Source organism: Calliphora vicina, chromosome 3, assembly GCF_958450345.1.
Source record: "Calliphora vicina chromosome 3, idCalVici1.1, whole genome shotgun sequence".
Taxonomy (NCBI): domain Eukaryota; kingdom Metazoa; phylum Arthropoda; class Insecta; order Diptera; family Calliphoridae; genus Calliphora; species Calliphora vicina.
Window position 1 is genome coordinate 125927694 of NC_088782.1, and position 27879 is coordinate 125955572.

The window sequence follows — 27879 nt, forward strand, 5'->3', positions numbered from 1 at the left end:
TAAGAAAGTTATGCAAAAACAGTAAAATCACAATACAATACAAAAAAAAAATATATATCAACGACGCAACTTACGTTTTTTATTACTTTTGTATTATGTTTTTTAGTAATCGTTGTGTTAAACGCTTTAAAATCACTTTTTTGTTTTACAATATTGAAATTATTTAATTTTTCTGCTTTAATTTCTGTAACTATTTTCTTTGAAAATTTCTTCTTTTTTTTCATGCTTTTTCTTTTTCTTAAGGTAATTTAATACAGAAAAATTAAAAATGGCGACCTCAGCGAAAAAGACATAATACATTTTTCAACTTCATTTTCTTCAAGCAAATACACATTTTTCACTCTATATTTTTAGAGAATTCTCACACAAACACTTCACTAAATTATTTTTTTAGATTATATTCAATTAATTTAACTTTTTTAATAATAAAATGTTAATTTATATTTTAACGTGAACGAGCATGAAAATTTTTTCGCTTCTATGGGTTTTTATTTTCTGCACACAGTTGTTATCTGTGGTACTCATAGAAAAGTGATGCTAAAATAGGTACTAGCAGTAGGAGGTAGCATTGCCATATAGATTTAGTTGGGGTAGTTAGTGTAGACTTAAACCATAAATACTGGGATTTTTAGGTTTATGTTTTGGAATGTTGCCAATGAAAATTTTTAACATAAACTATGAAAAAATCGCAAGATTTGCAAAAATTTAAAGTAAATTGACGATTTTCACCAACAAACCCCTTTTTTATCAGAATATTTTCTTTCTATTAATCTACGTCTGGATAAACCATCGTTTTGTGCACACAAGAACATGCAAAATAATATTATGCCGGCTTTTTAACATCACCTGTACCAAGGCGCATTAACAAGGTGAGTGCATAAAATAAGCTGTTTCTTAATTCGCCGTGGTTTAATGTAGGTCTTCTGTCAATGTCAAACTACATACATAAAAAATATTCGCCGGAACGCATTTATTTCAAACTCCATATATAAAAAATAAGTAAATTCGCCTGTATTTATTTCAATTCGCCACTGCTGTCATCAAGGCGTATTTAACAAGGTGACAGCAGTGGCGAATTGAAATAAATACAGGCGAATTCACTTATTTTTTATATATAGAGTTTGACATACCGGCCTACGGGCGGATATTTTTTATATATGTAGTTTGACATTTGTGCGTGCTATTTCTATAATCAGCTGTGCTGTCGATGGCACCTTGGCTGTCATCTTGCTAAATAGCAAGGCGTATTTAACAAGGTGACAGCAGTGACGAATTGAAATAAATACAGGCGAATTCATTTATTTTTTATATATGGAGTTTGACATAATGGCGTTCCGGCGAATATTTTTTATATATGGAGTTTGACATTATCGCGTGCTAGTTCTGTAATCAGCTGTTCTCGTGAGGTTACTTTATTAGATTCGCCTTGCTAAATACGCCTGTTGTTTTTGCATTGTTGTTTTTGTTGCCGGGACTCACTCAACTTGTTAATTCGCCTTGATACTAGGAACCATTTGGACCAAGGCGTAAATGCACATTGATTTGGACGTTTATCATAACAAAAATTTATCAGGTATAGACATAGGGTAATTAATACGCCTTGTTATCAAACATAAACACAAATTTTGACAGATGGGGTTAAAACAGGACCGGCTAACGAATGGGGTTAAATATACCTAGATATAAATATTTTTTTGAGGACGCCATCGGCAATACGTTTACTGGCGAACGCTACAGGGCCATGATAAACGACTTCTTACTTCCAGAATTAAATGACAGTGCAACCGTACACAGCAGGAGCCACATATTCTTAGGGAAACATTTCCTGGCCGCGTATTTACCCATCCCGGTATTCTTTCATTGGGGCTACTTGAAGTCGTGGGTTTAAGCCAACTTTTGAAAATTGCTTGCTTTTTTAAGTCACTCAATGTACAGAACAGAGGGAAATAGAGTTTAATTTTACAGTTCTTGTCCGAAATTCATTGAATAACTCCGTCTTGTTTACTAAAGTTATCCCCTAATAACAAATACCTAGATCGCAAGCTCAACTATCAACGACCTAACTCTATAAGTGGTGATTTATGTATTTGTAAAACAAAAACAATGTGAAAACAAAAATAACACTCGTATGTGTGATTATTTTAAGTTTTCGCTCTATGTGTATTTCTCTATGACGATACTTACTCTCATAACCTCATTTTTTTTCAAAAATCACACAACTCCATTTTCATATTTATCAGTTCTTTATTATACATTTCAAATATTTTCTTTTAATTCTTTACAAAAAAATTCTCACATTTGATGGAAGAGTTAAAATAGAGAGTAATATTCTTACATTAGCTGGAATTTTTCTTAGAAAAAAAAAAATTAGAAACTTATAGAAAAAAAAACGTTTCTACATACTACAGACAAAAACGTTTCTACACCAAAATCTTTCAAATCTCGTTCTGGAAAAAGAACGTAACTTCCCCATCACAATTAAAGCATTATTAAAAAAAAGTCATGTTAAAATAATTTTAATATTTTTTTCTTTTTTAATTTAATTACATATATAAAAAATAGAATTAATTAAAACTTGTTGTTATTATTTATAACTTATTACAAAAAACGGAAAGCAAGATTTTTTTTATTTTATATTTAAAAAAATAACAATAAATCGTTATTTTATTGTTATAAAAAAAACTAAATTTAAACACTTAACAGCAGGATTAACCAGTATTCCCGCTTAGTTGTTGTTGTTGCTGCTATAGTATTTATAAAGATGCAAACAAAAAATGCAATTCTTTAAAACGAATAAAAAACCAAGTAAATTAATAAAAAAAACACATAAAATGTTTTTTGGTGTTGGTAGATGAAGGGGTTTTTGTTTACGTTGGAATTAAATTAAATGAAAAAATTCAATGGTGGGCGGAGGAAAGATAGACGATAGAGAGGTGTTATACAGAGAATGTATGGGTGTATGGAAAATGGATAATTTACAACTCATCCTTCTTGTGTTCCTCTTCTTCTTCAACCTTTTCTTCTTCTTCGACCTAAAATTTGAAACAAAATTATTGGATAAGAGTTAGAAATTGTATAGAAAATTAAATTTTTAAAAGTATTAAAACTTACAGATTTAAGATCACCGCCAGCATCTAAGAATTTGACGAAATCATCCAAAGTTCTGTCCAAATTGTAGTCGATAATCTTGTTGTCTCCCTTGCGGTACAATTTGATGGTGGGGAATGAAGAGATCTTGGTGTGTTCCAATTCGTTGGCAGTAGAATCGATCTTGGTAATGAGAATGGATTCGTTATCCTTGTATTTCTCAGCCAATTGATCGTAGATGGGAGCCAATTGCTTGCAGTGACCGCACCATGGAGCATAGAATTCAACCAAAACATCCTTGCTCTTGTCCATGACAACATCATCGAAGTTGGTGGCTACCAAAACCTTAACGGGGTTCTTGTCCCAGTCTTCGGGCAATTCTTGGGTCAACAAGTGTTGCTTGAGTTTGCCGTCCATGAACTTTTGCAAGAATTCTTTGATGGTTTCGGCGGACAAGTCATTGTTTTCGGGCTTGTATTTGGCCATATCTTCTTCCAATTTGATCAAACGGATGGTGGGTACTTCTTCCTTGGTCATGCCGAAGAATTCAAAGATGCGGGCATGATCTTCTTCATCAGAAGAGATGGTAACGAAGAGAATATCATCACGGTATTGTTTGGCAAGATCCTTCAAGGGTTCAACGTGCTTCTCAATGTGACCGGCTTCCTTGGAGACAAAGAACAACAAGTGGGATTTGATTTGACCACCGAAGATCTTGGAGGCGGATTCGTGGTTGAATTCAACAAGCAAGGGCAAAGATTCTACTTGAGCGAATTTCTTGAGGTTGGCCAAATTGAGTTCACCCTCGAAAACGGTCTTCTTGTCATCGAAAGGCTTGAACATAACAACAGCGCCATCCTTAACTTCGTATTTGGAGATAACATCATCGGTACTGGTCAAACCGAAAGGAATGGGGTCCAATTCACCGGCGGCGGCAACGAAAGCCTTGGCGGCATCACTTTCAAGATCCTTGAAGAAACCAATAATGGCAATCTAGGGGAAGAGACAAATAATACACACAAAACTATTAATTAAGCCGGCAAACATATAAGAGTTTGAGAAAATTTACCTCATTGTCTTTCAAGAATTTTTCGGCTTCTTCGACAGAGGTCAAATCCTTGGCGGGGGGACCAGTCTTCTTGTTAACCCAGCTAACAATATCGGCAGCTTGACGACCACCGGTATATTCGACGGGAGCACCGTTGCGGAAGAATTTCAAGGTGGGGTAGCCACGTACTTGGTATTCTTCAGCCAAAGGACCTTCAACAGTAGCATCAACCTTAGCCAACTTAATGTTGGATTCCTTTTCAGCCAAGGTTTGGGCAGCTTTAGCGTATTCGGGAGCCAAAGATTTGCAGTGACCGCACCAGGGAGCGTCTAAAAAAAAGTAGAAGTAAAAAATGATTAGTAAATTAAACTTTTTAAAAGAAATTAAAAAAAAAAATTAACAAGTAGGGGTGATAATTAGGCTGTGCCGAATCTTGGAAACTACAAACTTATATCCATGATGAACTGGGGGATATATGTAGCTAGATAATCTATTAGGCTGACTGTTTTAGTTAACAGGACTCTGAGAATCCTAGTCTATACTTATTTCCTGTCCTCTTTTCTGTGCAATTTAATCACAAAGGTATCACAATTCCCTATTACCCCATTACCACTCATGTTGAAGGGTATAATAATGAATAATGACTTGTTATTTTTGTAAATTAAATTGACCAAAATAATTATTTATAATTATGCAAAACATAAAACGGATGTAACAAAAAAAAAAAAAGAAATTCCAAACTACATAATAATAAAAACAAGTTTAAAATGTGTCATTTAAAATTAACTAATTTACACTTAAATAAACACAATATACATAATTATCAAATTGAAAGTTGTGTATAAAATAGAGCACAACAACAAATAATGACAAGTTTGATGTCAATGATGATGATGATGCTGCTGCTATTCATTTCCATTTACTATTATTCATTTTAAGGGTTTAAATATAAAAAAAGAGGGAGACAGATAGAAAAAAAAGCCACGTATGCACGTAAGCAGTTAATAAAACGGAGGTAGGGTTGTAGGAGTTAAATTGAGCGTTAGATGCTTATTAGAAATGACGTCTTTGGTACACAAACAAACAAAAAAAAAAACAATTGTTAAACAAACAAGTTAAGAGCAATAAAGCAAGAGAATTGAGCATGAGATGGAACAGAGAAAGTATAATCATTAAAACATACGTGGCCTTAAGAAAATAAAAAAAAAAAAACAGCAAAAAATTCATAAATTTGTGGCAAAATTTAACATTTGTATACTTAAACAAAGATAAGGTTAAGCGTACAACTTTTTAAACAAAATAGAAATTAAGCGGCTTATCACAAAAAAATAAAGTAAATTTTTGTGTACAGTAGGAAGTGGTGGGTAAAAAGGTATTTAAAATTTGATAAGGTAATGAAATGAAATGCATAGTAACATGTCAATAACATTGACATTTCTTTAATTGTTTTTTAAATGCAAGCTAAAAGACACGTAAGTGTTGAAAATAAGTTTTTTTTTTAAATTTATAAAAAAAATTCAGATAAGCTTGAAATAAAAATTAAACAATTGTTTTATTTTTAACAATAGATGTCTCTTACTGTTTTAAATTTTAACATATTTCATTGTTTATACAAGATTTAATAACTTTTAAAGGAAAATTTTAATACACATTTTCAATTTGTAATTAAATTTAAACAATAAAACAAGTGTTGCTTTGTTTTAAGGTTATTATTTGATTTTAACAATAAAACTCTTCCTTTTTTATTGTAAATTTTATTATATTTGTGTGTTTAAAGAAGATTTAATAACTTCTAAAGGAACATTTCAATAAAAATTTTGAATTTCTGCTAAAAATTTTAGCAAGTGTTTCTTTGTTTTAATGATAAAACTCTTCCTATTTTATATATTAAACATATTTGCTTGTTTAAGGAAGAATTTAATAACTTCTATATGAAAATTTAAATAACAATTTTGAACTTGTACTAAAATTTAAACAAGTGTTTCTTTGTTTTAACAATATGACTTCCTGTTTTCAAATTTAAACATATTTGTTTGTTTAAAGAAGATTTTATAACTTTCAAAAGATAAATTTTAAAAAAAATTTGAATTTGTACAAAATTTTAAACAATTGAAATGTTTCATGTTTATAAAACTACTATAAATAAACCTAAAAATTCAAACACTTGAACCTTTTCTTGGAATTAGACTTGTATGCAAGTATAATTAAGTTTTAAACTTGAAAAATTTAATATTTTTCAAACAAAAAAACTTGAATTTAGTTTTCCTTTTTACAGGATAATAAAGCTTAATAAATCTTTAATTCAATTGCTTGACACTGGACTCAACGCTGGAATTACACTTGTTTTCAACTTGAATTTTTTTATCGTGCCAATAATATACTGACAGTTCTCATACAAAAATTATATTAATTGGAAAGATATCGTTACAAAAAACTATAACCAGAGATTGAGAAAATGGAGCTATGTATTTAACCAAGATTCAATGACTTCTTTTTCGAACACTTTTTAAGTTTTAAAACATATGTTTGCTTGACTCATGAAGGAAGATCTTTGTTTTATAAAATTTACTAAAGTTCCTTTACATGTTTCTTTATTTTTCTTAATTTGTTTTAAAATTATTGTTTCATTAGAGCAATAACCCTTTAAAACATGTATTTACAATTTGTTTAGGCTATAAATATCGTTTTGTTTACAAGCTGAAGTCTTTTTTTTATGAGAAAATACGTGTGCAATTAAATAAACAAGTTCATGACCACAAACACGTGCTAAATATAGTTACACAGCTGTATGCAGAGTAGCTTTATGGCGCTTAAACTTATAAAAATAAATTAATATGAGATAACAGGAGAAAAGATAAAACATATTTAGTAACTACAAATAAACCCTTTAAAAAAAAGTTTTTGCTTCATATTCAATTTAGGTGAAATTTACAAAAATAATCTGTAAATATCAAATTTTATGAATCTATCTATTTTATATTAATTTTAAATTTGAACTACTTGATATAAAATTAATGAAAATAATGAATTTTCGAACTTAATTTCAAATTTTCGAACATAATATTGTATTGTCATCAGGTTTATGCATGATTTAGAGAATATTTTAAAAGCTCTAAAGAATTTCGGGAATAAGTTCGAATTTTCGAATGTGATTTCGAACATAATACCTATATTTTGTAATCTAAAAGATTTGTTCTTTAGTTTTACTGAATATCATTGACGGTACTGAATATTTTCAATTATTTTGGGTTTTCTTTAATTCACAGTATTTCTGACTCATACTTTCTGACGTGGTATTTAAAATAACGTTTGTATCTAAAAGATTTGTTGCTTGGTTTTACTGGAAATCGCTTAATATTTCAAAATATTTGTTGTTTTCCTTTTAACTCAGACAATTTCTGACTCAGAACTAAACTTTCTGACGTTGTGTTTAAAATAACATTCGTATTGTAACAAATTCTCAATATTTCTAAATATTTTCTTGTTATTTATTTAATTCACAATATTTCAGACTCAAAACTTCAAATCTGACACAGCTTTGATTTAAAATCATAACAATGTGTAATTAAAATTGTGACCAAATAAAAATTATTTCGTTTAGTTTTAAAATCTTTAATATCTTTACGAAATTTATCAGTTTTTTCTGCAAAATAAACTTTCTATCTGTTTCCCTTTACAATATCCTTAAGATGTACAGTCATTAAGCTAAATCAATCTTATAAATAAAACAAAAGATCTTAAAAAAAGCTTATTCAAGACTTTTACCCAAAACAACAAAAACTATTATACCATAATTTTCAATCGAGTTCAATACTGATCATTGTACCACATTAAATAATAAAAAAAAACAACCGGCTTGAGAAACAGATAACAATATAAATAAACACGACTAAAAATTGTTTTTTATTACTTCACACTATTCCACAGTTTTCTACAAAAAAAAAAAAGAAAAGAGAAAAAAAACCGGCAAACAAACTCATTAACAAACAAGACATTACTTACAAAAAGTAGCCTAAAAGGTGAATGAACTTTTGAAAAGCAGCAACTAACGGCTTTACACTCACTATCTTTAACTATCTATAGACAAATAATGACACATAACGAGAAACGAATTGGAATTAATAGAAGAAAAAAACAACAATATTGAATATTGAAAGGAAATAAACTGAAATTTAAGATTTTTTGTTGGTAACAACAACAATAACTAAAAGAATTATAAATTTAAATCAAAAAGAAATCAAAAGAATGTTATAAAAAAGATTTGACCCATATTAAATGTAAAAAAAGAACGAGTTTTTTAGAAATTTGATCTGCATGGATTAAAATAACAAAGAAAACTATTAAAAGCAGTAAAACCTAAACCTAAATGATCAATTTGTTAATCAGTCAGAATTTAGATCATTATAAATGTATATTGGAAAAACATAATAAAATAGAGAAGTTCTAACTAAAATTATTAGAAAAGTAGTTAAACTATTAAGATGTTTAAAATAATAGCCCCAAATAATATAAATGGCCAATTTTTAGAAAGCGTAGGGACATTTTCATGTCAAAAATGGTTCAGACTTATACAATTTTTTTTATTTTTATAGAATTTCTTTATCTTGTCAATTATAATAATTTCAATTACTTGAATAACTACTGTATTTCCAATTAAACTTAATAAATTATAAAATATTTAAGAATATTTTCATAAGCATTGTTCAGATTATTATTTTTATGGGGAAATTTTTATTTATAATTTGTAAATTTAAAGAAATTTCAATCATTTTTTTATTAAAATTAATAAATAAATAAAATTTATATATCAAATTGTTGACATTTAAAGAAATTTAAAAATTGAAGAAATCAAAAATATTTAAAAAAAAATATTGTTCACACTTTTATTTATACACCTATTGTAAACTTGTGGACCTCCAAACAAATTATATAAAACGCAATTCGCTTTCAATACATTAATTATGTGGCAATTCTCCTATTAGTCACACAAGAGTGTCAAAAAAACATAGTCTGAACAAATAAAACATATTTAAACTTAAATGTTCACAAACATTGTTCACACTATTATGTACCTATATTAATTTGCTAATATTTAATCAATGTTAAGCATGTTAATTAAACGCACCATTCCATTAAGATTTTATGCTGCAATTTTCTTATCAGTCTCTTAAATTAGCAAAAACATAGTCAGAACGCTTTAAAAAAAACTGTTCACACCTGCTTAACCTTTCAAGAACATACTTAAGCTAGCTATTAAAAAAGTAATAAAAATATCTACCTTATCATTGAAAACATCATACGGATGTTGACAACCCAGCATATCTTTTTATGCTGCAGTTTTCATATCAACCACTAGAGTGCATAAGATCAGGGCCTACTAAAACTGATAAAGAACTATGATCAAAACAATGCATTTAAAATGTATCGCCCTGCCCCCAAGCCATAAAAACTGCGATAAGATTGTTTTCTTTAAAGATATGTTTACTATTAAGACGTGGCTTTGAACGTGTTATAAAACATGCATGTTTTCCTTAAGCATTTTATTGATAAGATTTTTTTAAACAGAAATTGAAATTTCTGTCACTAAAACAGAGATAAAAGAAATTGATTTATACTAAGAAAAGAAAAAACAACTTGACAAGAAAAGTAAATAAATAGTTTTTTTTAACATTATCAATTTTTAATTTGTTAACAAGTGCCTATAATTAAAAAATCAACTGATAAGAAAATAGTGGCTACAATTATTTCAATATTGAGAAATATATTTAGAACGTTAAATGAAAGTAATAAAAGATAACAGATAAATTTGAATTAAAACATTTCTAAAGAACAAGAAAACTACCAAATAAAACTTTTTTTAAATGCAATTTGGAAATATTGACTCATAATAAAAATAAATTTGCTAATTATGAAAGAAATTAAATAATTGTAATTCAAAATATCCAGCTTTTGTGGAAAACTCAACTAAATGAATATTTAAAACATTATTGTTAAAATAAAAATCTTAAAATTACTTCCTATTCAATTATTCCCCAAGTCTGTTTACTTGAATGAACTATGCTATTTTAAAGTGTCCACTGTTTAATGCCACTTTGCTGTGTTGCAAAAAGAAGGAAATTGCATTTGCGGCACTTTTCAACACTACTATGCACAAATGGCACAACAACAACAAATACACTAAATTGCACAATTTTGTCCATGGAAAACATAAAATTAGCATGACACATGACTAATAAACAATAAATATAAAGTTATTTCACAATATTTAACACAAATACATATAGCTAGATAATTTAAAAAAGTTAATTCGGTATAAAAAAGCCAAACAACTTAATAAAATGACACGTCAACAACATAAAGGAAAGAAAGTACTCTTGAAAGAGAATAAAGAAAAATATTAACTGTTTGCTTTGCTTTAAGTAAAGAGATGAGAATGAACTCCAGAAAATGCCGGCAAAAGCAACAAGAATAAATGGGAAAAATAAAGGTTATGTGAACAAAAATTGAATTAAAAAATGGAAAAAACAAAAAGCCCGACAAGAAACGAGTTAACAAACACATTAAGAACAAAAGATAAACTATAAAAGATTGCGAAAAAATTAAGTATTGAGTATATAAAAAAAAAAGAAATTGTACACGCAGACAAGTTTTTTTTTTCTTCTTAAACAAAAGGAATACAAACAAAATTTCCAGCACGAAAAAAAAACTATTCCCACCCATATTGTTTTTTCGCTTTATATTACTAATTAAATAATTTCAATTAAAAACACAAATTATCTTTAAATACTTACAGAATTCTACCAAAACGAATTCGTTATTGGCAATGGCATCTTTGAAATTGTCCACAGTCAATACCAAGACTCCATCTTCGATTTGGATTTCCTCAGCGGCGTATACACCCAAAGTGGCGGTAGCCACCAATAACAACGAACACAATAAGAATTTCATTTTTTATGTTTGTTTAACAACTTTTTTTTTGAATAATTTCTATTTGTATATTTTTTTAACTTAATAAATATACCAAAAAAAACCCTACACACAAAAAATTACTTAAAGCGCGTTTTAAACTAACTCTGGCCCGTCAACGATGTTCACGCGTCGATATTTAAATGTAAAATGAATTCGTTCTCTTAATGCCTGAAAGAGGTTGTTTTGAGTGTAGAGAATTATGGAAAAGGAAAATGACACGTCATTTTTTAGAAAAACAACTCACAAAGAAAGTGATAAACAAAAGAAAATGTCACGGAATGCAACCGTGTCTGCAAACACAGAGTTGTTAAAATTATGTATATGAACACTGCATTACCTACAGTTCTATTGAGTTGACAAATAATTACCGTTAAAATAAAGTTACAGATATAATAGAATATTCCTTTAACAATATTCTTAGTACTATTACTATTACTAATTTTTTTCCTAATAGAGTTTATTTAAATCAAAAGTTACAATGCAGTGCAATAACACTAGAAAAAAGTGGAAATATATAAAAAAAAAACTTCTATGAATTTTTGAATTATTAAAAATAAAATAATCACTCTTTTAATGTACAATGTACATTTGTAATACAGTTCATATTAACTATAACATTTATAAACATAATGAATGTTGCAAGCAGCCGTTTCAGACCGTTAAATTCAAATTGATAATACAATTTCGTAACAATAGATATATTATTTCTAACTGCATTACCGACTACCGCATTACCAATAATGGGAAAAACTACGAGATGAAATTAAATATTCCGAGTTTTTTTAAAATGTTTCTATTTAGAGCACCGAGGTAGTGGCGAAAAATTTTCTGTGCAAAATAAATCATAGTTTCCCAGAAGGGATACTAGAAATTGTTCACGTGTGTGGGACGTTTTTCTTTGATCTTCTTTTTGTGTCACAACAATCGCATACAATCGATTTATACCAAAATTTTCATTAATTTATATGAATTTATAAAAATTAGTTTAAGGTCACAAAAACTACTACCTTTTTTCCAACTCTGTGAATAAGTATTAAAAATTTAACGGTTTGTATTCTTCACTCACAAACAAAATTATTTGTTTTTATCTTTTTCTGTGTGTGCGCCGCATAAATCTTTTTTGCTGTTAAAATAAACTAAATAAACAAAGTAATAAACATTTTGATGCTAGATAACATGTTAAAAAGTATTTAGTTTAAACTTTGGCACTCAACAAAATGCAAGCTGATATCAAGGAAACTCCCCAAGAAGAATTGGAAAAACTGATTGTGGTCACAGGTTTTGGACCCTTTATAGGCCATGAGTCGGTGAATGCCAGTTGGGAGGCGGTAAGTATGATGAAATACTAAACTTTATGCAAAATTAATTTATATAATTAATGTTTTAAAAGGTTCGTTTACTGCCAGATGAAATTGTGCACCAAAATACTGCCTATAAAGTGGAAAAAGTAGAAGTACCTGTTGAATATGAAGCTGTTGATAATGCTGTCGAAAACATATGGTCGCGACGCCCCACATTAGTTATACACTGTGGTGTACATGGCATGGCTACATGTGTAAATGTAGAGAAATTGGCCTATAATAACAATTTTAAAAGGGCCGACTATGCCGGCAAACATTTGCCCAATGCCAAGGCCTGCTTAAAAAATTGTCCGGCCAAAAAATCAGCCATATTTTGTAAACTAAATCTTAAGAAAATCATCGAGGTTATTAGTGACAATTGTGGCTGTACACCGGACTATGTAAAAGAGTCTCAGTCATCAGATGAAAATATTAAGATTGCCAAAATTTCCAAAGAGGTGGGCAATTATTTGTGTGGTTATATTTATTTGAAATCCTTGGATCATGATTGCTGTCGTACATTATTTGTTCATGTGCCACCATTGGATAAACCCTTTAGTGCCGAAAAACTAAGTGAAGTGGTTTTAAAGATAACCGAAGAATGCCTGAGACAAGTATTAGAAGAAGGTAATGATATAAAAAAGTAATTTCTTTTTAGACTCTTGACTATATTTCAATTGAGGCATACACAATGAGATCATCGTCATATACCAGGAAAATACAGATCTAACGAATTTGTGGGCAAGCAGTTACTGCTAAAAACAATGGCATACTTTTGGGCTGCATCATAAATTGTGTACACCTCAATTTTAATAACTGAAATTTGTATATATTTTTTATACATAAATAAAATAATGCTAATAAATAGAAAAAAAAACTTAAAAATATGGATATTTACCCAATATGCACTTCATCACCACAATTTCATACACATTTTTGAAAAAATAAAGAAAATCATCTTAAACCATATAAAACAACAACAATTAAACTGATAATATACCAAAATTATCAGAAATTGTTTGCATAACGAAAACAAATATAAATATAGCTTTTTATTAAAACGGTTCAAAATTTAGAGAAAGATTTTCTTTTTAGAATTTTATACAAGTAATGATTAAAAATATAGGGTTTTGGTGTAAAATCAAAGTGATCGCGGATTTTTATAGATGCTTTATTTTTAGATTTATATTTTACTTTCATCCTGTTTTTTTCTTTTCTTATTGGCCAAGTTATTAGCGAATTCAGATATTTTGAGTCTTTATATAAAAAATCGATTTTTGTTAAGAAATATGAGTGATCACAGATCGAACTCCTTTTCTTGATTAAACGCTTATTGGCTAAGTTATAAGCGAATTTAGATATTTTGAGTTTTTATATGAAAAATGATTTTTGTTAAGAAATATGAGTGATCACAGATCGAGCTCCTTTTCTTGATTAAACGCTTATTGGCCAAATTATTAGCGAATTTAGATATTTTGAGTTTTTATATAAAAAATCGATTTTTGATCAGAAATATGAGTGATCACAGATCGAGCTCCTTTTCATGATTAAACGCTTATTGGCCAAGTTATTAGCGATTTTAGATATTTTGCGTTTTTATATAAAAAAAATCGATTTTTGGTCAGAAATATGAGTGATCACAGATCAAGGTCCTTTTATTGATTAAACGCTTATTGGCCAAGTTATTAGCGAATTTAGATATTTTGAGTTTTTATATAAAAAATCGATTTTTGTTAAGAAATATGAGTGATCACAGATCGAACTCCTTTTCTTGATTAAACGCTTATTGGCTAAGTTATAAGCGAATTTAGATATTTTGAGTTATTATATAAAAAAATGATTTTTGTTAAGAAATATGAGTGATCACAGATCGAGCTCTATTTCTTGATTAAACGCTTATTGGCCAAGTTATTAAAGAATTTAGATATTTTGAGTTTTTATATAAAAAATCGATTTTTAGTCAGAAATATGAGTGATCACAGATCGACTTCTTTTTCTTGATTAAACGCTTACTGGCCAAGTTATTAGCGAATTTAGATATTTTGAGTTTTTATATAAAATAATCGATTTTTGGTGAGAAATATGAGTGATCACAGATCGAGCTCCTTTTCATGATTAAACGCTTATTGGCCAAGTTATTAGCGATTTTAGATATTTTGAGTTTTTATATAAAAAAAATGATTTTTGGTCAGAAATATGAGTGATCACAGATCGAGGTCCTTTTCTTGATTAAACGCTTATTGGCCAAGTTAATAGCGAATTTAGATATTTTGAGTTTTTATATAAAAAATCGATTTTTGGTCAGAAATATGAGTGATCACAGATCGAGCTCCTTTTCTTAATTAAACGCTTATTGGCCAAGTTATTAGCGAATTTAGATATTTTGAGTTTTTATATAAAAAATCTAATTTTGGTGAGAAATATGAGTGATCACAGATCGAGCTCCTTTTCATGATAAAACGCTTATTGGCCAAGTTATTAGCGATTTTAGATATTTTGAGTTTTTATATAAAAAAATCGATTTTTGGTCAGAAATATGAGTGATCACAGATCGAACTCCTTTTCTTGATTAAACGCTTATTGGCCAAGTTATTAGCGAATTTAGATATTTTGAGTTATTATATAAAAAATCGATTTTTGGTCAGAAATATGAGTGATCACAGATCGAGCTCCTTTTCTTAATTAAACGCTTATTGGCCAAGTTATTAGCGAATTTAGATATTTTGAGTTTTTATATAAAAAATCAAATTTTGGTCAGAAATATGAGTGATCACAGATCGAGCTCTTTTTCTTGATTCAGCGCTTATTGGCCAAGTTATTAGCGAATTTAGATATTTTGAGTTTTTATATAAAAAATCGATTTTTGGTCAGAAATATGAGTGACACAGATCGAGCTCTATTTCTTGATTAAACGCTTATTGGCCAAGTTAATAGCGAATTTAGATATTTTGAGTTTTTATATAAAAAAATCGATTTTTGGTCAGAAATATGAGTGATCACAGATCGAGGTCCTTTTCTTGATTAAACGCTTATTGGCCAAGTTATTAGCGAATTTAGATATTTTGAGTTTTTATATAAAAAATCGATTTTTGTTAAGAAATATGAGTGATCACAGATCGAACTCCTTTTCTTGATTAAACGCTTATTGGCTCAGTTATAAGCGAATTTAGATATTTTGAGTTTTTATATAAAAAAAATGATTTTTGATCAGAAATATGAGTGATCACAGATCGAGCTCTATTTCTTGATTAAACGCTTATTGGCCAAGTTATTAGCGAATTTAGATATTTTGAGTTTTTATATAAAAAATCGATTTTTGTTAAGAAATATGAGTGATCACAGATCGAGCTTCTTTTCTTGATTAAACGCCAATTGGCCAAGTTATTAACGAATTTAGATATTTTGAGCTTTTATATAAAAAATCGATTTTTGGTCAGAAATATGAGTGATCACAGATCGACTTCTTTTTCTTGATTAAACGCTTACTGGCCAAGTTATTAGCGAATTTAGATATTTTGAGTTTTTATATAAAAAAATCGATTTTTGGTGAGAAATATGAGTGATCACAGATCGAGCTCCTTTTCTTGATTAAACGCCAATTGGCCAAGTTATTAACGAATTTAGATATTTTGAGCTTTTATATAAAAAATCGATTTTTGTTAAGAAATATGAGTGATCACAGATCGAGGTCCTTTTCTTGATTAAACGCTTATTGGCCAAGTTATTAGCGAATTTAGATATTTTGAGTTTTTATATAACAAAATCAATTTTTGGTACGAAATATGAGTGATCACAGATCAAGGTCCTTTTCTTGATTAAACTCTTATTGGCCAAGTTGTTAGCGAATTTAGGTATTTTGAGTTTTTATATAAAAAAAATCGATTTTTGGTCAGAAATATGAGTGATCACAGATCGAGGTCCTTTTCTTAATTAAACGCTTATTGGCCAAGTTATTAGCGAATTTAGATATTTTGAGTTTTTATATAAAAAATCAAATTTTGGTCAGAAATATGAGTGATCACAGATCGAGCTCTATTTCTTGATTAAACGCTTATTGGCCAAGTTATTAGCGATTTTAGATATTTTGAGTTTTTATATAAAAAAAATGATTTTTGGTCAGAAATATGAGTGATCACAGATCGAGCTCCTTTTCTTGATTAAACGCTTATTGGCCAAGTTATTAGCGAATTTAGATATTTTGAGTTTTTATATAAAAAATCGATTTTTGGTAAGAAATATCGGTGATCACAGATCGAGGTCCTTTTCTTGATTAAACGCTTATTGGCCAAGTTATTAGCGAATTTAGATATTTTGAGTTTTTATATAAAAAAATCGATTTTTGGTCAGAAATATGAGTGATCACAGATCGAGGTCCTTTTCTTGATTAAACGCTTATTAGCCAAGTTATTAGCGAATTTAGATATTTTGAGTTTTTATATAAAAAATCGATTTTTGGTCAAAATATGAGTGATCACAGATCGAGCTCTATTTCTTGATTAAACGCTTATTGGCCAAGTTATTAGCGATTTTAGATATTTTGAGTTTTTATATAAAAAAATTGATTTTTGGTCAGAAATATGAGTGATCACAGACCGAGATCTTTTTCTTGAGTAAACGCTTATTGGCCAAGTTATTAGCGAATTTAGATATTTTAAGATTTAAATATAAAAAAATTGATTTTTGGTCAGAATTATGAGTGATCACAGATCGAGCTCCTTTTCTTGATTAAATGCTTTTTTGAGTTTTTTCTTGATTCAGCGCAGGTCGAGCTCTTTTTCTTGAGTAAACGCTTATTGGCCAAGTTATTAGCGATTTTAGATATTTTGAGTTTTTATATAAAAAATCGAATTTTGGTCAGAAATATGAGTGATCACAGATCGAGGTCCTTTTCTTCATTAAACGCTTATTGGCCAAGTTATTAGCGATTTTAGATATTTTGAGTTTTTATATAAAAAATCGATTTTTGGTGAGAAATATGAGTGATCACAGATCGAGCTCCTTTTCATGATTAAACGCTTATTGGCCAAGTTATTAGCGATTTTAGATATTTTGAGTTTTTATATAAAAAAATCGATTTTTGGTCAGAAATATGAGTGATCACAGATCGAGCTCCTTTTCTTAATTAAACGCTTATTGGCCAAGTTATTAGCGAATTTAGATATTTTGAGTTTTTATATAAAAAATCAAATTTTGGTCAGATATATGAGTGATCACAGATCGAGCTCTTTTTCTTGATTCAGCGCTTATTGGCCAAGTTATTAGCGAATTTAGATATTTTGAGTTTTTATATAACAAAATCAATTTTTGGTACGAAATATGAGTGATCACAGATCAAGGTCCTTTTCTTGATTCAGCGCTTATTGGCCAAGTTATTAGCGAATTTAGATATTTTGAGTTTTTATATAACAAAATCAATTTTTGGTACGAAATATGAGTGATCACAGATCAAGGTCCTTTTCTTGATTCAGCGCTTATTGGCCAAGTTATTAGCGAATTTAGATATTTTGAGTTTTTATATAAAAAAATTGATTTTTGGTGAGAAATATGAGTGATCCCAGATCGAGCTCTTTTTCTTGATTAAATGCTTATTGGCCAAGTTATTAGCGAATTTAGATATTTTGAGTTTTTATATAAAAAATCGATTTTTGGTCAGAAATATGAGTGATCACAGATCGAGCTACTTTTCTTGATTAAACGCTTATTGGCCAAGTTATTAGCGAATTTAGGTATTTTGAGTTTTTATATAAAAAATCGATTTTGGGTCAGAAATATGAGTGATCACAGATCAAGGTCCTTTTATTGATTAAACGCTTATTGGCCAAGTTGTTAGCGATTTTAGATATTTTGAGTTTTTATATAAAAAAATCGATTTTTGGTCAGAAATATGATTGATCACAGATCGAGCTCTATTTCTTGATTAAACGCTTATTGGCCAAGTTATTAGCGAATTTAGATATTTTGAGTTTTTTTATAAAAAAATCGATTTTTGGTCAGAAATATTAGTGATCACAGATCGAGTATTTTTTCTTGATTAAATCATGATGATTTTTAATTCTAAATTTATTGTCTATTTTTCATACAATTTCTTTTTGATTGATTTATTTTAACTAAAAGAAAATCAACGAACTTTTTACAATTTCCTTCTTCGTTTACAAATCTTTGTCTTAAATACTACATTGTGTTTGGATGTTGTTTTTTGTTGTTTTATTAATTACATTTAAATGCATTCCATTTTAAAACTCTTGTATAGGTACTACGAGCTACAAATAAATCTGAAACCATTGAAATGCTAGAAAAGCATTAAATGTAAAAGTGGGTGGTGGTTACCTGTAATGCAATGTGCTGTGCTTTAAGTTGGCTTTTTTATTTAAATGCCTCTTAAGCTGTTTTGTTTTGTATCGTATTGTATATTTAGTCTTAACAAATGCAATGACCGCCATGACAAATCCAAGTCAAAATATGTTAAAAGATATCGTAGGAAATGCCAACCATTTTTTGTTGTTGTTATAATGAAAGAAATCAATGGCAGTACAAGAAGGGATTAACTAAACCAATGAATATATTAACCCTTATATAGGTAGGTAGGTAAAATAAGAGCTAAGGGGCGAGGGAACAGCTCAAAACAATGGACTTACTCAATAAAAAAATGGCAAAATATTTGTAAATGTTTTAAATGATAAAACTGTTTGTTTTTGTAACGATTTATATTGAAGAAAAAAACACAGAAAAGAAACCTTTTGAGTGGTATGTTAATACTTTACACACTTTTACACTTAAAAATATTGTTTAGGTTGTTTGAAGTTAAGAAATTTTAATATTGGACTTACAGGCAATCAGAGCTTTAAATTAATTAATTCAATTTGAGCTTAATTCACTAAAATCTTAATTCGGAATAAAAAAATGTCAGCCATTCATTCGATACATCCATTCAGAAAATCTAATTCTTTAGGCCTTTACTTAAATATAATTCCTTCATCTTTTACTTAAATTACAATGGAATTAGTTCATAACATGTTTTGTCACTCACTGCATATAAAATTTAATTTTAAAAATTAATAATTAAATAATAACATCATTATTTCTATTTCAGTTTAACACCAGTAGTGCAAATGTCAGTATGAAGGTTGCTATTCAACAGGATATTTATCGAAAGGTAAGTGTAATTTAAAAAATATTAAGATTTTAATCTAATCTAAACTTAAACGTTTAAGCTAAAGTAGGAAATCTAATAATTTCTAGGCTTCATTTGGTAGCAGTTTAAACCCACATTTTGTAAAACCGATTGTTATTTTTAAGATCCTTTAAATACGAAGATCCTTTAAATAAACTAAACATAAACTAAACGTAAACTAAACTTAAACTAAACTTAAACTAAACTTAAACTAAACTTAAACTAAACTTAAACTAAACTTAAACTAAACTTAAACTAAACTTAAACTAAACTTAAACTAAACTTAAACTAAACTTAAACTAAACTTAAACTAAACTTAAACTAAACTTAAACTAAACTTAAACTAAACTTAAACTAAACTTAAACTAAACTTAAACTAAACTTAAACTAAACTTAAACTAAACTTAAACTAAACTTAAACTAAACTTAAACTAAACTTAAACTAAACTTAAACTAAACTTAAACTAAACTTAAACTAAACTTAAACTAAACTTAAACTTAAACTAACTAGTTTAAACTCCCTTATTTAAACTCCCTTGTTTAAGCTAATTTTGACTTAAGCTAAAGTAGGAAACCCTATAAAATCTAGGCTTCTTTTATTAGAATTTTAAACCCTTCTTTTATTTTTAATATCCTTCAAACAAGAATTAGGCCAACTTAGACAAACTGCAGTTTAAACTCCCAGTATTTTATCAAAAGTTTAACTTCCTCAAAACCAAAAACAAGGTATCGCATCCGTTTATTAATTGCTGTTAATTTTTTTAATTTCCTAAACAAAAGTTTTCACAAAATTCTTTATAAATTTGTACATCCTTTTAAAAACCACTAAAAATTCCTAAACCTCTCACTACCACTTAAATAAAATCAAACACATCTTTGATTTAAAATCAAGAGCTGATAAAAAAAACCCACAGGATTCTTATTAAAGAAACAAAATCATCACAAGAGCACCTTTATATATCCCTTGATGCATCAAGGTATAAAAAACCATTGAAAGAATAAAAAAACTGCGACAGGTGTGATGCCAGTTTGAGACGACGACCCTTGAAAAAAAAACAACAAACGAAAACGTTTATAAATGTTTTTATAGCATTTGTTGTTTTTTCATAGTTTCTAAAAAAATAGCCGATGGCATATTCGTGTCCTTTCGTCATTTAAGGATTTTTTAGAAAAGAAACCAAAAAAAAAAACGAACTTTAAACTTAAAGCTTTAAAAACAAGGAATACAGGCAGCCAGGCAGTCCTTTATGTATTAAAGAAAAAGGTTGCTCGCTTCGTTAGTTGATCTGACTGGCGATCAGTCTTGAGTCCATGCGTACGTTCAGCTTGGTTTGCGTTTCAATACGGTTTTGTTTTTTTTTTGCTGTTGTTTTGTTTAAACTGTGTGGTGCAAAATTAATTTCTTGGCAATATATTAAAGCGGCAACAGATGACACGAGCCAAGCCACAAGCTCTACTACTAACACTACTCCACTTTATTCTACTCGTTCTACTCTACTACTTAAATACTTGTACGAGTTAGTTAACTATCGCAAGGAACTTGGCAAACGTTCAACCAACATAAAATGCATGTTAATGATGTAGATTGTGTGTGCCTCATACACTGCAGTGAATTTGTGGCACCAACACAACACTAATGTGCAGCACATGTCGCATGTTTGGTTTGTAAGGCTTTGCTGTCGTTCGTCTTTTTCTTTCTTTGAAGGAGGGACTAACAGGAAGATCACTTAACTAAAGTTTAGAAATTGATTGAGCAACATAACAAGTTTCTTGTTTGCACTTATTTTTATCTATTTCAAGTACATTCTACAATGTTACTCAGTTTTACTCAGAAGGACCAATCATATTTGGTCCTTCCAACCTGAAGATTAAATAGGAGCATTTCAATTAATTCCTAAGGTTTTTATATTTATACAGCTGCCATGCTTCTTTAGGTATAACAGAAAATATATGGTCCTTCGAACCCGATGGCTAAATTGGATTCACTCCATGTATTGCTGTACTTAAATTCAAAAAAATCTTCTTTGATTAAATTGGAAGATTCCAATGCTTCCTTAGGTTTCATAAATACAGCTGTCAAACTTCTTGATTTTCTCTCCAAGTAAGCTCATATCTTTAATGAAATAAGGACGAAGGCCTCAGTAGCCAGTTCCTAATTTCTAATATTGATATGTAAATTTAATTTGCTATTAGTAAATAAAATAATAATAATAATCTTTAATGAAAGAAAATGCCAATTTTAATGTAATTTTAAGGACTCCAACATCCTTATTCCACTTTATTTTATGGTCCTTCGAACCCGATGGCTAAATTGGATTAATTCAATGTATTGCTGTAATTAAATTCCAGATAATCTTCTTGTAGCAACTTTTCTCAGTGTTTTTCAATTCCAATTTGTTTCTTCCAATCCGATGATTCATAGCTATGGAGAAGATATGATCCACCATTCAATCTGAATCTTCAGTGCTAAGAATCTCCATCCCATTTCGAAGTACATCGTAGACGAATTGTCAAGTTCATCACCTTCTCCTATAATAACAATTCAACTCTTAGTAGGTTTAGGAGAATATCTAGAGCAATCGCAGCGAAATGCACTGGTAACATACATATATTGAGGTCATTCTCTATTGACTTGGACACACAATGAGAAAGTCTGTAAATGATAAACCTGACAAACCGTCGAATATAACGGTTTGCAGGAGTATGGTGTAACATGGAATGAGATGAAATGAATATTTGTTGTGGCCCTGTTCCACAAGGAACTAAAACACTAAATATATTCTCTGTACCTTTAATATCATTTTCGTGAAGGTCCTTTCCTTCAAACATTAACCTCTCACACATGAATCGAGAGAATAATTGCCGTATTCAGCCAGTGAAAGATTTTTGAAGCCAGTCTCCAAACTCTTTCCAATGATACTATGCGTGGAGTGAAGAGTGACACTGTCCTTCATTGTCCTTTCCATAAAATTTAGTGGCCAGCTCAACAGATGTGTTTATAGCTCAAAATTCTGAAAATCTCAATTAGGAAATCAGCATTGAAAATTATAATGTAAGTTCTCCTCCTCTTAGCAACAACTTCAAAATCTGACATCTCCCATATTTCTTGTTCTTGTTTCGGTGTCTTGTGCCAATGCCAATGAGATAGTTTCTCCAAACGATCGCTTCATTGATGCACAAACCGCATTTTTTACGTCATGATCATGAATGCCCATCACAAATGCTTCAAACTTGAATTGGTACTGATGGTTTTCGCCTGGATTCATCGCGAAGTCCTGCAGCGTCTCATTGACTTTCTGCGCTCTACCACGTACTACCATTCGGTATATTTCTTTCTTGTGTTCTCTACAATACATACGTTGCAGAGCAGCCTTTATAATTATCCCAGCAGCTCATTCGATCGCATTCCAGAACCAACCAAATACAACTCTGTAGCTTTCTCTTCATTGATCCATAAGTTTCTCCTGACAACTGCATCAAACTGGAACTTGAAAATATGAAATGTTGAGCTGCCATCAAAAGTATGCACCTTTGGTCTACTAGAGATTTCTAGAATAATTCGCAACGGTCTATCATGACATTAAAGATTATTCACATTTATTTCTAGATCATGCAGTTTTTTATCGACACCTTCAGTCGGCAGCTTTCTCTCAAAGTTGCTCTTATTCTATAATTCGGACAGATTTTTATCAACGACTGGTATTTCGATGCCATTCTTTAGGTCTTTCTTTCAAAGTTGTCGCCTTGCATTTCAAGGATGTCATTTCTGCTATTTATAACTTTTGAAATTTCCTGAAGTTTCTCATTTGTAGCTCTAGAAACATCTTGAAATTCATCCTTGACTTTATTCACTTCAGCAGGAAGTTTCTCGTTGTTGGCTTTAGAAGTTTGTTGAATCTCAGCAAGAAGTTTCTCTTCTATATTCTTCATCAAAGTATTACTGATAAAAAAAAAAATGTTGGAGAAAAAAATTTGTGAACAAATCGAGGTAGTCGCCTTTTTTCCTCAATCTCAGACAATTGTTGGAGCATTTTCTTGATTTTAAATAGGATTAAGAGTTGTAGTATTGCGGATATATTGATGTATCAATAATTTTTGTAAAGTTGTCGATGGCTTCGGAAAGTTGATTTGAACATACAGACGGAAATGGCTATATTGATTGTGTAATTTATGAAAAGCTTTATTTTAAGTGATATTTAGTGATCGTAATTCTTAGTTGGGTTGACTTGATTCTAGATCACTAAGCGAACTTTTGTTAGTACTGCCGTACTTTGTGACAATCATCCTTGGTTCCTTGATATAAATAATTTTTGAGAGTGTCTACTTGTGTTTGTGTACATAAATGAGTGTTTAAGCCTCACAAGTCGTTTGTTTATATGTACACAAACACGAGAAGGGGATTGATCTTATGCTCGCTCTCTATGTCTGGCTCTATGTTGGTAAACATACCAGAATTTGTGTATTTATTACAGCAAACCCTTAACAAAATGTGTAGCAGCAGTAGCAACAACAAACAAACACACGACACAAGTCAAATACTCAGTACTCAGAGTGAGCCTTAGTTAAAAACAGATACAAGATCCTTTGACAGTTTCGGCTTGCAAAACCTTACTTAAATGCAAACAAACATAAAAGAAGGTTGGCAAGAAATACACATATTTTTTGGTTTGTCAAACGATTAGCTGTTTTTTTTGTTGTATTTGTTTTATACTTAGTTTTAGACATATTTGAAATCTAAGGTTTATTGAACCTAACGAATAATACTCGCATTTTATCACAAAATAAATATATTTGGTTGTTTGAATTTAGCTTAAAGATGTCAAAGACCTGTTGCTGTTAGTATTTTTGTTAAAAACATAGGGGTTTCAAATGCCTCAAAACCCTTAAAGCTAATATGAGTATCACATTCAATAAATAAAATAACAGCAAGAGGATTTTTTTTTTTAGGCAAATACTGAATGTTAAGCATTTATATGTTGACTTATTTATTTCAATTACCGTTGCTTGCAATTCTAAGTTCAATAAACCTAAAACAACGTTAACCAAAAGTATGATCACCTTTTTGTTAAGGATATTTATAGCTTTAAAGAGCCTTAAAGGATCTATCCTTAAAGATCTTTATTTAAAAAAGTTTATTCAACTTTTAAGTGGACACAACAGAAATAGTTAGCAACCATTTTTTAAGTATTTATAAAACAAAAGGATATTTATGGGATTAATGAAAAAAAATAATTGAGAAATGTACAATATGAAGAGTCAAATAAGTTCATTAAACTTTTTACAGTTTTGGAATTTTAACTAAGAATTTCATCAATTAGACAAACTGTTATTTAACAAGGATATTTTTTTTTGTTGTTTCTGATAAAAAAAACGGTTATTTATGTTATCATTTGAAAGAAGGAAATAATTGGGAAAATAAATAATTCAATTTGCCAGTAAATTTAAATATTATTAAGTTCATTCAACTGTTTACTTCATGTATTCAAAGCTGAGCTTAATTTTTAAGTTGAAATAAATTTTAATTAATCCTAATTAGAGAAAATTAGAAAGTTATTCTGTGATTTTATGTGAATGGCTCTACTGAATATTAAGTTTTCTCTTTCAAAAAAGTATCAGTGGATGTTTTGAAAACATTTACTAGATAAGAGAACCAAAATAGTTGAGAGACAGTATTGAATAAAATTAGAGTGAAATTCTAATTCTTCTTGGACCCTTGCTCATGAAAGGCATTGTGTTGGAACTAGGATTATATAGGTTATGGGAAGGAGGAAAGAGGTAGTAGTGTGTTGTGGACATTTGATTCGAACTTTCCTACATTGAAAGTGACGGGCTAAAGAGCGAATTTTCCCTGTAGTGTGTTGTGCGGTCCACTGGCCAATGAGAGTGTTCTTGATGAAAAACGTGTATTACGTACACAGAGAAAACAGATTCGTGATAGCAACCGAATTTGTTGCTAATCGAATGATTCTATCTTAGTGACCGAATTTTACAGTTGTGGCTACAACATTTTGGAATGGGTTACCTCAACTGAAATTCTTCTTTATCAACTGACTTTTTGTTGTTAGAACTGAAAAATTCTATGTGTGCAACCGAATCATTCGATTGGCAACAAATTCGGTTGCTATCACGAATCTGTTTTCTCTGTGTACAAATCTTCGGTTATCAGTAACAAGTTCCCAAATTTCATCAGAACACAATCGATGGCAGTACCGAGAGAACAGTGAAACGCACCCAACATTGCATCGGTGACCCTGCGAATCAATAGATTTGGATACTCTACTGCAGGCGCGGATCCAGGTCAACCATTTGGGGGGGAAAAATTAAAATTTGTTATAAATTTTTCTTTTTATTCCATTTTTTTATATGAAAACTTTTCGGTTTTGGGGGGGAATTTCCTATTTCCTATTCCTGGTTTGTTAGGTTTTGCTGTCGTTCGTCTTTTTGTTTAAAAGAAGGACTAACAGCAAGATCACTTATTTTTATATATTTCAAGGACCAATCATATTTGGTCCTTCCAACCTGAAGATTAAATAGGAGCATTTCAATTCCTAAGGTTTTTATATTTATACAGCTGCCATGCTTTTTGATTTGTCCACTTTAGGTATAACAGAAAATATATGGTCCTTCGAACCCGATGGCTAAATTGGATTCACTCCATGTATTGATGTACTTAAATTCCAGAAAATCTTCTTTGATTAAATTGGAAGATTCCAACACTTCATAAGGTTTCATTAATAAAGCTGTCAAGTTTCTTGATTTCCATGAGATGTGTTCTTGATGAAAAACTTGTATTACGTACAAATATTCGGGTATTAGTAACAAGTTCCCAAATTTAATCAGAACACAATCGATGCCAGTACCGAGAGAACAGTGAAACGCAGCCAACATTGCATCGGAATTAATATAGTTGGATACCCTACGGCAGGCGCGGATCCAGGTCAACCATTTGGGGGGGGGGAAAAGTAAAATTTGTTCTAAATTTTTCTTTTTATTCCATTTTTTTATATGAAAACTTTTCGGTTTTGGAGGTGGAGGAAATTTCCTATTTCAACCCCTCTGGATCCGCGCCCTACTGCCACCAATAATCACCTTCGCCCTCTCCTGTACTCGGTCGACAATCTCCAAAATAGACTTTGAAGTACCGACCCATACATGGGAGTTGCATTCCATTTTCGGTCGGATATAGGTGATGTAAATAGTGAGGAGTAAAACAGAAAATCCGAGACACTCTTTCGACACTTTAAAAATGTATTTAGACCAGCGGACATCACTTTGTATGCTCATGTCCAGAGCATCAAGAGCAGCTAATTCCACAATATTTACATCAACCATAAAAACAGATGAAGCGACATTATCTGTCTTTCGCTTTTGTGTCAACATGCAACACTAAGTCTCGCGACCCTATTCGCCCGACCCCATTCAGAGATTGTCACAAAGTTCTCGATTACAGTAATCATTTTTCCTCATTGTCCTAATTCCGACAGGCTAGCTCTATAACTGAAGGAATATGATTGGAAAATGTTGCTGTCATATGAAAAAAAATAGATAGGGTTGAAAGTTTGACGCAGAAGGTCGTTTAGAAAAAGAGGGAATAGAGTAGGAGAAAGAATGGAGTCTTGTGGTAACCCCTGAATTTATCTTGAACTCGTTTGATGAGATCCCATCTATCTCCGACAGGCTAGGTCTATAACTAAATGAATATGAATGGCAAATGTTGCTGTCATGTGCAAAAAATAGATAGGGTTGGAAGTTTCACGAATGACGTTTAGAAAAATAAGGAATAGAGTAGGAGAAAGAATGGAGCCTTGTGGTAACCTATCTTGAACTAGTTTGATGAGATTCCATCTATAACAACTCGTTGCGATCTCTGAAAAAGCTCTATATAAATCGAGAGAAGTTATGCTATAAGTTATTTTGATGTAGTTTTGTTATTTGGTTCAAACTGAATGCGAAACTATTTTGTCATTGATGATGCTTTAACCATTAATAATAAAGTAATGGTCGCCATTGATTTTTAAGAAGTAGCAAGCAATGATTGAATCAGCCCATACCAAACAGTGCCCTTTTCTGTAACGACTCTCTACAATATTCTTCACTTCAAATACGGGAGTTTCAAGCAATCAAAAATTATCTTCATCGCTGAGCAATATTTTCATGAATGATCACGCAAACTATGATCAGTATTGTGAGATAAGTCATTAATTCTATTGCTAGTGGAACGATCGTCCCGAGATTTAAACCTGAATTACGTCAATTTAAACGTA

General features: G+C 30.1%; 3 protein-coding genes and 1 long non-coding RNA gene across 5 annotated transcripts in view; 2 read left to right on the top strand and 2 right to left on the bottom strand.

Annotated features, from left to right (window-relative positions):
* The window catches only part of LOC135955785 (mucin-2-like), a 39777-nt gene extending 39270 nt beyond the window's left edge, over positions 1-507 (bottom strand). For both annotated transcript variants that reach the window (XR_010576295.1, XM_065506147.1), the window contains exon 1: positions 75-507. The gene's annotated coding sequence lies outside the window, so the exon portion shown is untranslated. The remainder of the gene's footprint in view (positions 1-74) is intronic.
* A 2004-nt stretch (positions 508-2511) lies between these two features.
* Positions 2512-11188, bottom strand: Pdi (protein disulfide isomerase). The gene is made up of 4 exons (XM_065505069.1): positions 10927-11188; positions 4157-4464; positions 3112-4080; positions 2512-3032 (listed from the first exon to the last, which is right to left on the bottom strand). Exons 1-4 carry the CDS (start codon positions 11081-11083, stop codon positions 2976-2978), a joined length of 1491 nt encoding a protein of 496 aa, XP_065361141.1. The 5' UTR covers positions 11084-11188; the 3' UTR covers positions 2512-2975.
* Positions 11189-12184: 996 nt separating this feature from the next.
* Positions 12185-13329, top strand: LOC135954952 (pyroglutamyl-peptidase 1). Its single transcript, XM_065505207.1, has 2 exons — positions 12185-12432; positions 12495-13329. The coding sequence occupies exons 1-2, from the start codon at positions 12322-12324 to the stop codon at positions 13089-13091; spliced, it is 708 nt and encodes a 235-aa protein (XP_065361279.1). The 5' UTR covers positions 12185-12321; the 3' UTR covers positions 13092-13329.
* Positions 13330-19532: 6203 nt separating this feature from the next.
* The window catches only part of LOC135955813 (uncharacterized), an 89892-nt gene continuing 81545 nt past the window's right edge, over positions 19533-27879 (top strand). The window contains exon 1 of the long non-coding RNA XR_010576303.1: positions 19533-19597. This is a non-coding gene — a long non-coding RNA (uncharacterized LOC135955813). The remainder of the gene's footprint in view (positions 19598-27879) is intronic.